The sequence below is a fragment of the Pocillopora damicornis genome, chromosome 2 (assembly GCF_964200805.1).
Source record: "Pocillopora damicornis chromosome 2, jaPocDami1.2, whole genome shotgun sequence".
NCBI classification, from domain to species: domain Eukaryota; kingdom Metazoa; phylum Cnidaria; class Anthozoa; order Scleractinia; family Pocilloporidae; genus Pocillopora; species Pocillopora damicornis.
The window spans coordinates 3,933,612-3,943,454 of NC_142671.1; the positions used below are offsets into that span (position 1 = coordinate 3,933,612).

The 9,843-nt window shown below is 36.1% G+C and overlaps 1 protein-coding gene across 2 annotated transcripts; it reads right to left on the bottom strand.

Annotated features, from left to right (window-relative positions):
* Positions 1-14: 14 nt before the first annotated feature.
* Positions 15-9,005, bottom strand: LOC113672534 (AN1-type zinc finger protein 6). 2 transcript variants are annotated; one of them, XM_027188822.2, is made up of 4 exons: positions 8,698-9,005; positions 5,755-5,933; positions 2,819-3,037; positions 15-2,277 (listed from the first exon to the last, which is right to left on the bottom strand). In XM_027188822.2, exons 2-4 carry the CDS (start codon positions 5,927-5,929, stop codon positions 2,129-2,131), a joined length of 543 nt encoding a protein of 180 aa, XP_027044623.1. In that variant the 5' UTR covers positions 5,930-5,933; positions 8,698-9,005; the 3' UTR covers positions 15-2,128. The 2 variants fall into 2 exon arrangements, with proteins under 2 accessions (XP_027044623.1, XP_089053249.1); XM_089197123.1 differs by lacking the exon at positions 8,698-9,005 and adding an exon at positions 7,900-8,166.
* Positions 9,006-9,843: the final 838 nt, after the last annotated feature.

Sequence of the window (9,843 nt, forward strand, 5' to 3'; positions counted from 1 at the left end):
CAACAGCCAACTTATTTACTGATATAGCAATGAGAAATTTATTATTATTTGACAACAGAGAAAAGCTTGCATTACACAACCCGTAAGAAAAACACACAATGCTGTAAGTGAAACAATCTCAAAGGCCAACAGATTACAGCAACTCTCTTCAAAGCAATCACTTACAGAAACGTAGCCATAATTACCATTTTTTACACTGCATAATATTAAACGAAAATCCGTGGACTTTTCAATGTTATCAATTTGTGTTACATTACATACATACAGAATCTCATTGTTATGCAAGTCTCAATTATTTTATCACTAAGTACTGTACAAAATATCAATATCTGTTAATAGCTTTCTTTACCCAGCCCCACCCACCACTGTGACATTCCCATGGGTGAACTTGATCCAACTTGAAATTCTCCTTACCATGTAAATATAATACAAAGAAACCCAAGGGATGATTTGGGAAAAAAAAAATCAAAATCTTCCAGATTTTGCAACTCATTAAATATTTTTATCACCTCACAAGCAACTACCTAATGACTATAGAAAATAACTTTCTGCTGATGCAATAAGTGAAAGAAATTAATGCAAATAAATGACTGAATAATCACTTGCCAACCTGAGAAAGGAAAACCAAGTTACTAAAAATGTACATGCTGCACAGGTTGACAAACAAGACTTAGCAAGGTGAATGTTAATTACTACATGCAATCACTTTCTGTGTGCTGAGAGTACACCAGCTTCACAATCAACTGCAATTGTTATTTTTTTTTTAATTTAATTTTTTTGTCTAAAAAATGTTTAGGATTAGAGGGATCATAGAATAAAATATTGTAGCACAGCCTGACATGAAAGCCTCTGTGAGGGACTTGCTCCTTTCCAAAAGCTCCAAATTTAATAACTAGGTAGAACTGATTTTTTTTTGGAAATTCTTGCTTCTAATTGGGAGATGGTGTACTGTGAGCTTCTAGTGGTTGTCTCATTCCCTGGCCATGACTCAGCAAGGTCTACATGCTACCAATGTTCATACTAACTAGTATTCACATTTAAAACCTCTGCTGTGAATGTGTTCACACATAGGAATGCACAATTAATTGACTAACAAATATCAATTTAAGCCTAATGCTACATACAAGCAGTAATGCAGAAGACGTGCAATATGTAAGACTCAAGTTATAGTAACTAAAAAAACCATGTCTATACTAATATGTCCATTGAAAAAAGGAGTTAATACTATTTTTTAAGAGTTAAATGCTTGAGCTGCACAGAGAATGTCCAAAATTAATTTATTGTTTTGTTTTTACACAGCTTATCCACCATTAAGACAGCCTCTACTGCCAATTTTTAGTTTTAAATTCTAGCCATCTATGCAGAAAAAATTCCATAGGAATACTGCAGTTCAAAATTCCTGAAACTAGCTTTTAAGTTCCCTATGCCTTGTCTGCTGACAGATAAAGTCGTTGCAGGAACCTGGCATGTCATATAAGGAGTTATGCAGTGATAATTTTTCTTGTAATAATTTGGAAAAACAAAGAAAGCATTTTTTGAAGAATAACATGATTATATATCATAACTACAAAGAAGAGAGGGAATGCTTAAACCTCCTATAGATACCTGTTACACAAGAAACTGCAACATGGTAGAAGGGTTGAAGAAATTCAAAGCATGCTATGAGATTGTATTTCTCCTGTTTGGTACACAGACACAAAATAAACTGGACTTGGTGATATTTAACAAAAGATTTCTACAATAGTTACATAGAGCAATAATCTTGTAATCAATATTTGTATTACCTTCATTATGTCTCCCACATAAAATCTAAACTTAAGTGTAATAGTTAATACCAAGATTCAACCTGTTACATGACATGGCTCTTAAAACTGCTGAGAAAGAATTAAGTATTTTGAAAGGAATTGCTACAGAAAATGAGATATCACAGTTATAGAAATCACTTGACACTGCTTTTGGACTCCACAAACGTGTCACAAGATACATCTCATGCAAGTTACACATTTAAGTTACATTTACTCACGTCTAAGGACTGTCTTTTGAGCAATAAAATCAGTTACATTACTAATTAACAAGGCAGCTGATCAAATCCTTTCACTTGAGCATTCTTACTTGAGTTTGCATTAACTTAAATTTTCTGAATCTTTGAGCCAACAACAACAGGATTGTCTTTTGATATCTTGGCCCTGCCGTCGGCTTTGTAATCAAAGCTGCAGTCATGTTTATCAGAATATCTGTGAAGGCCACAATAGACATTCCCACATCTGCATTCAAATCCTAACAAAGGAGAAGAAAATTAGTAACAGCAACTTAAATAATTTAGCACAAAGAAAAAAAATGTAAATGTTTTACAACAACTTATTGAAAGCAAAGGTACTGGGATCAATTTTCTTGAACAACAGACATTTTTTTTAACAATTGTTACATCCAAGAGCTCATGCCAAATACTGAATGAGTTTCTGTAATCAGTAATTTAAGCACTAGGATATACCTCTCCTTAGTTTGTTTAACAGAGTTTTAGCAAGCTGTTTTGAGCTTTTGTTTGCACAAATTTGTCACCCCTTTGTTTGGAATTTTAAGAAGTTTAGGAGTTTTTATTTTAACTAAATGCTGTGGTTCACTAAACAAGTTTAACCCACTTTTTAATGGGGTTTGAACTCTAGCCTCTTTTCCACATATGAATTTTTTACAATTGCTATGAAAAATTAAGGAAAGTTGAAAGAAATTAATCAATAACTTTTTTTTGAGGAATCACCTAAACTGTTTTCTGTTTCCTTCAGCAGAATCTATTAAAAAAACAACATTCATGATATCTTACCGGTTAATCCTACTTTTTTACGACACATAAAACATCTATTTCTTTTGGTTTTAGCTTTGTCCTTGTTATCAGACGTAGATGCCTCAGCTTGAGCTTCTGGTTGTCTTAAACTATCATTTTCTTCTCCAACACTACTAGTGGAAGATGAAGGACTCACTTCCCTTGATGCACTATCTTCAGTTGGGGGAAGGTGAGAGGTACAAGGCTCCTCAGGCAATCCTGAAAGTTAAGAAATGGCTGTTGTTTCACTTTGTTTCTCAGCAAAAGTTGTAGATTATTACTGAAGGAAATGGCATGACAAAATACTGTGAGCTGACATTCAGTTCTGCAACTCAATTTAGTTTCACTTCTCACATCAAGAGTCTGTTAGGAAGATTAATATTTCCCCTTTTCCTGTAATTAATATAGAGAAATGATCAAAATCATAGTTGTCTTCCTTAAATTAAGTAGTTGTATCCCACTTTTGTTTTTTCCTCTCCAGGCTAACACGTGTCACATGATACTTAATGTTTCTTTCATGGAATGTAAGCATGGCACAAACATGATATCTTTACACTGTTTTTTCCCCAAAAACTATTTCACTTTCATTAATCTGCATGCAGAATGTACTGAGTCATACTTCTAGTAGTTACACTGGCAAACCGGAATTGTTTCTGGATATATACCAAATTCAAAATGAGCGCACTTTGTTATCTTACAGTGACATATGTACAAGTATCTAAGGTCCACTGTAATAGGATAAATGTGAATTCCCTACTAACAAATCCAAGTCAATGTTTCACTGTTTTGTTACAATGATTGTCACAAAAATGCAAGTCATTGTCAATATCACATCTTTGATTTCATTTTAAATACATTATCTCCTTGTGATTACTCTAAGAATGCTAACTCATTCAATCCAACAAACAAACCACATAAGTGACACTGTCTATGTGACACCAATTTAGTCATGTTAGTCGACTGACCTTTAATAAATACTAGAGGCAATTTCTTTTAGATAGACAGATAGACTGTGTTTTATTAAAATTACATTGCAGATAAAACTGAATTGCGTAACTTCACATTAATTAATTGTACAAACTGTTTCTGCAACACATATTTATGAAACTTGTTGCCGCTCTGTCGGTCTTACAACGATTAAGATTGAAATTCCTCTGTTTCCTAAAATTGTAATTAGCCTGATAACTTTTTGGGATTAAAGAATGAATTTTGTTGTTTTTGTTTTCTAAAACTGATCGGAAAAGTGTCGATGTCAACTGTTCTTGGTGGGTTCTCAAGCTTGGAATGTTTGCTTGATCGAGGGCTTCTTTGTATGATGCTCCTGGGAAGATGCATGCGAGGGCTCTTTTCTGCACTCTCTCCAGATCGACTTGTAGATATTTCGGAAGTGCATGGTGGAACACTGGGCAGGCGTAGTCTAGGCAGGACCTGATGGTTGCGCAATAGATTGCTACAAGATTGATTGTAGGTTCTTTAGCCCGCTTAAGTTGAATCAAAAAATAGTGTTTTGAGTTGGATTTCTTTATTATTTCTGTAATATGGTTGTTCCAAGTTAGAGTTGAATTAATATTGAGTCCAAGAAGTTTAACACATTGCACAGATTCAATTAGTTCCCCGTCCACATTGGTTTTTTGAAATTGGGGGTATTGAGGGCTAAAGCTGATCAACAGTTCTTTGGTTTTTGCGCAATTCAATTGAAATAGATTTTCCTCAGACCAGGACTGTACTTGGTCAACTGCTCTTTGCGCATGACTAATCTTTCCTTTCGGGACGGTTTCTGATACCGTCGTATCGTCAACGTATTTCCACAGATTAAAATTGTCGAGCGAAACTGACAAATTGTTTATCATTAAAAGGAAAAGCCAGGGGCCCAGTTTGGTTCCCTGTGGTACTCCGGCAGGCACTTTGCTCCACTCAGAGAAACAGTCATTGCCAAGTTTAACTCTCTGAGACCTATTTGAAAGGAAGTCAACTATCCAGTTAATAACGCTCTTTGGAATGTCCAGTTGATTCAGTTTTGATATTAGGATGGACTGATCTATTAGGTAAAAGGCCTTTCGGTAATCAAAAAGAAGGACCCGAACTGACGCTCCGTTTCCGTCTGTTGCTTCAAGCCAATTGTGTATCATGCTTATGAGTGCCAGTACAGTGGATGATCCAGATACCGTTCCGAACTGATTTGGGTCCGCTACTTTTTCCACGGCCGGTTTGATGACGTCAGAAACTATAAAATCCTCAGCAAGTTTTGATAACGCAGGTGTAAGTGAAATTGGCCTTAGCTCCTTCTTGGGATCAGTCACTTGTTTTACCTTTGGGAGGGGTGTTATATTCGCCAATTTCCAAACTGATGGCAATTTTTGTTCTTTGTAGGAAGTGTTCAAAATGTCTGTTATGGGCTGTGCTAAAATTTTGGCGTATTCCTTTAGAACCCAACTAGGTACGCTGTCCGGGCCAGGAGCTTTGTGTTTGTTGAGGAAAAGTTTGTTGCATAAAAAGGCCTAAAAAGGATGCCAAGGATGTCACTGTAATCAGCCTGATGCATTGATTTACAATGGAAAGGAACAAGGAGCCTTTTCCAAATTTCTCAATCAATGAATATTCAGCAAGAACTGACAGACTTGCAATTTTGTAAATTTCAGAAAAGAAAAAAAGTTGATGGGGGAATCTTTAAGATGCACATTGTGCAAAGAACTACATGTACTTCAAATAACCTTAGGTCTGACAATAACAATTCCACAAACTTCAATTACTTACTTCAAATTGGCAATACTTTACCTCTGAAAAGTAAGAAGTTGTGTTGTCTTGTTGTTTAATTGCCCCTCTGAACTTATTTCTAGTGACCTGGCTACATAATACTACATTTGTACTGTCTGTTCCAGCATTGCCAACAGACAGAAAAGATGCCATTCAGACTACAAATCAGCATTACAACTAACCTGCTGAGGAATTTGATACAACAGCAGCTGCACTGGTTGTTGGTGAAGATTGCTTTCGCCTTAAAGCATCTTTAAAACATTTTGAACACATACCATCAGTTGAGGAACAGCCATAAAATCCGCAGCCCATGCGGCACAAAGAAGGTTGTTGTGTATCATCTGAACCTCTTTCCATTACACTGTTAAGAAGAAAAAAATTATGAAGGTTTACCATGCAGCTAAGGTGTACCACCATGTAGCATGAAAACATTGCAGGTTTTAATTTTGATAAAATTTGTGGATAGTCCTCCATACCCAAAATACATTCCAGCAGAAAAATTTCTAGCACATCAAAGAGCCACAAAAATTAACTACCTGGAGCCAAAAAAGTGTATGCTAATTAAGTGTTAAGTCCTATTCTTTATGTCTGGACTCAGTAAAAACATTCGGCTACAAATCATTTACTGTACTATGTATTTTCCCTCCACATCCAGAAAGGAAGGAGATAGAGGAAAAACTTCTTGTTGACAGAAAAATGAAAAAAATAAGCTCCAAGTGAAAATAACAGCAAAATGTGAACATGCCAATGTACAGGAAGACCTAAAATGATTGAGTTTACACAACTGTCCCTTGGTCACTGAATGTCACCTGACATGCATCTAGCTTAAACTTTGAGAGCAATTTGATACATGACTCAAAAGGACACAAACTCTAAATATAGAATACAAACGAACAAAGAAACCTGTAAAACTCTACCATGGTCTAACAATTTGTACTAAAAGTACTAGTTTGGAGAAAGACAAAACACAGAGCTTTCTTATTAAAGGACTTTCTCTGTATTAAAGGTTTGATTTATAAAATTCTGGCCATAGACAAATTTCTACTTATCAATTTCAGTGATAATTACATGTTTGGACCCACAAATAGAAAATGAACCCAATTTTTTGCTAGCTCAGTAAAATGCATCTTTAATTACTTACAGAGAGCAATATCTAGAATGATATCCATTTGTTTTAAATTGTGTCTCTTCAATAATATAACAACTGGAATTATACTAGTAATAGAACGGAACACCACACTGATTTTGACCCTTGAAATTTTGAGTAAACATTGCCACAGCACCGAAGAAATGACCACAAACTGTATACAGAGACAGCAAGAAAAGACCCTTTCAAGAGAAAGGATACATTTACACAGATCTATAACATTACATAATATATGCAGTAGATGGATAGAGAAAATAACATCTACAACTTGGCTCCTTTGATTTCCGAGTACGTTTTTATGTGAGTAAAAAAAATTTATCGAGTACGAGTTGAAAATGAAAGTGGAGACAAGGAAACTGCTCACATCATCTTCATCAAGTACACAACTTATGAAATATCTAAATAATAGTGTAGCTGTATGTGAATATTTTTCATAACGAAAGATGTTCATAACAGCAGGGCCATGAATGTTAATTTCAGCTTCATGATTATTCCAGAAAAGATCTGAAATGATCTGAACGTTGTTGTATAAATGGTACTTTCACACGTTTTCGATTCTATAATCTGAAACACAAAATTGAGGCAGTTCACAGCAATATAACTCCAATAACCTCACGCTTGAATATAAACACGTATGAGGGGTTATTCGAAAGACAGGAACCTATCGACGGCAAGTAAAAGATGGAACGCTATCGATATATAGGCTTCATAGGGACGATGTTTTCTCTCCCTGGAGACTCCAGAAACTGTATAACGAACCATTTCCTTTGACTTACGAGAAATTAATACAACGAATGGCAAACAGTCTCACTAAACGCTTGAAATTTCTTTTCACTGTCAAAGCTCATGTTCCATTTGAAATATCACGAAATCGGAACGCATGTTTACGGAGAAAAGTTCTCTGCGGAAATGATAACACCTTCATTTGACTCCTCGGTAAAGAAAAAGTTCTAGAATCGTCTTCTATCAGAATAATTAACGAATAATTTCGTTCAATAGAAAGATCCTAAAGTAAAAAACAGAGAGAATACAAACGAAGGCTAACTTCAGATGGCCGCCATGTTTGCTCAACATAAATAATTTCTCGGGTTCTCTTATGGGTCGTATATGACGCGACGCCACAAAATTAGACTTTCTCGTTTTCAAATACCTACAGTTCTCATGAAATACTCCTACATACCTTTTTCAGCGATCCTGGAGCAAAAATAGTCAATCTTGCCGAAGAAACTTAACAAATACCAAGCACATTACGAAAGAGATAGAGAACAACCGAATATGAAAGCTGTGCAAAAAGCGTACGGCGTGAAATTTCCGGCAACGTTTTGCTTCTGACATTATAATTCTAGCATCATGGGGAAACTTAAAATAAAACGAAACTGAAAGCGAATTGTAAGGACCTTTGCCATGCATTTCTATTGTGCTGGTTTTTTCCTTTCATAATCGGTCCGTGAGACCTGTTTAATCCAGTCTGCTAAACCCCAACGCCAACCATGACTCAGCCGGCCAAGAACCCCGCCAGTCTACGAGAAGAAGCTATTTTTTCGCTTCCCTTTAAAGTTTATTCAGTTTGAAACGAAGAGCGATACATTTCCCTACGTTTACAGTTTTCAGTCAAAACACAGGCCTGTAAAAGCAAGGCTAAAACAAAGATCTTGAAGAATGTGCTGTTCGGCTACAAGCCCTTGGTCACGCGTGCTATGCATGGGGAGGGCCGACATAAGCGCCATTTGTACTTTGTATCACCTAATTCAACAACATTTAAAAGATATAAAACTGCTCAAAATGAATTTCCTAGACATTCCAGAAAGCCTGTTCTTTCAAGATTGAGGTTGCTATCATAGACTGCTGACAACAAAAGCTAAACAAATATGGCTCGCTCTTCTGCCAGCGCCCAGTGCGAATTTTGAACTTTAAGCGAGAGAAATCAGTACTTATCTTCATCTCACTATCAACTACCACAAGGAATCCATTTACTTACCGAAATTTCGGCGCTAAACGCGTTGAAATATCCCCTAAAATCGTATACGCTCGACTTTGTACAATTCTCGCTCCCGGAAAATGAAGCGATTCCCTTTTGTTATGTGACGTCACAGTAATTCAGCTCAAGTGCCAATCACTCCCAATTAGCCGCATGTGATTGGCTACTTTAACAAAAAACCTCATTTAACCATGGGCGACTGAAAATAACTCGCAAACAGCGGGCCAAAGAAACGAAATATGACCGCAGCACTCTGGATCACATGTATTCACTAAATCTAGAGAGTTCAATCATTACCTTATCAATATATTTTATATGATCTGTTCATTTTTTTACGTGGGAAAGTGACTTAGATTATTCTAAGAAATCGGGGACTTTTGATAGTGTGTTTTTCATGAAATCAGTTCTTTCGATTGCAAATCAGAAGACGTCACGAGTGCCTTCCGGAAGTCACGAACATCGCCTAGTCAACCTCGCTAACTTTCACGAACTATACGATCAGGCGGTGACGTCATAATATTGCGTCATTCCTCGAATAGGCGGTACTTATGTTCGACGGTTTCTACATACTCATTACACTTGGATAACATTAACATTGATAAATTTTCCGTCTAAACATGATCGGAAATGATTCCATTACTTCCTGAACTGTTTTGAAAAGTTGGCGAAGGAATCATTCAATATGAAATTGCCAAAAAAAAAAGAAAATGTGCCTCCAAAACCTGAGTAACATTTCTTTTTTTGGAATATTGCCGACCAACTTGTGTGCAACGATTGCTGATTCGAAACCCAATGTTGACATGTCATTTATAGTATGTTTTAACTCAAGCGTTTCATCTCTTTTTTCTCTAATTCTAACGTTCAGGAAATCTTCCGGAACTTTTAATCGAGCTCATGATGCCAAAAAAGGAAATGAATTATTAATAAACGCTAATCCCCTAAACTATGGACGGAAAATTTCTCAGATACAGAAATCTGGTCCTATAAGCGTATGAATCGGTTAAACAATCACGATATTCAGGAGCTCCTGCGATCGTTTATAGTATTATAAACTGTTCATCTTGGGTTTGTAATAATGTTTCATCAATATTGTTGGCCGCAGTGTGGTAAACGTTTTTTAATCAGAGCAGTGTAAGATCCATAGCC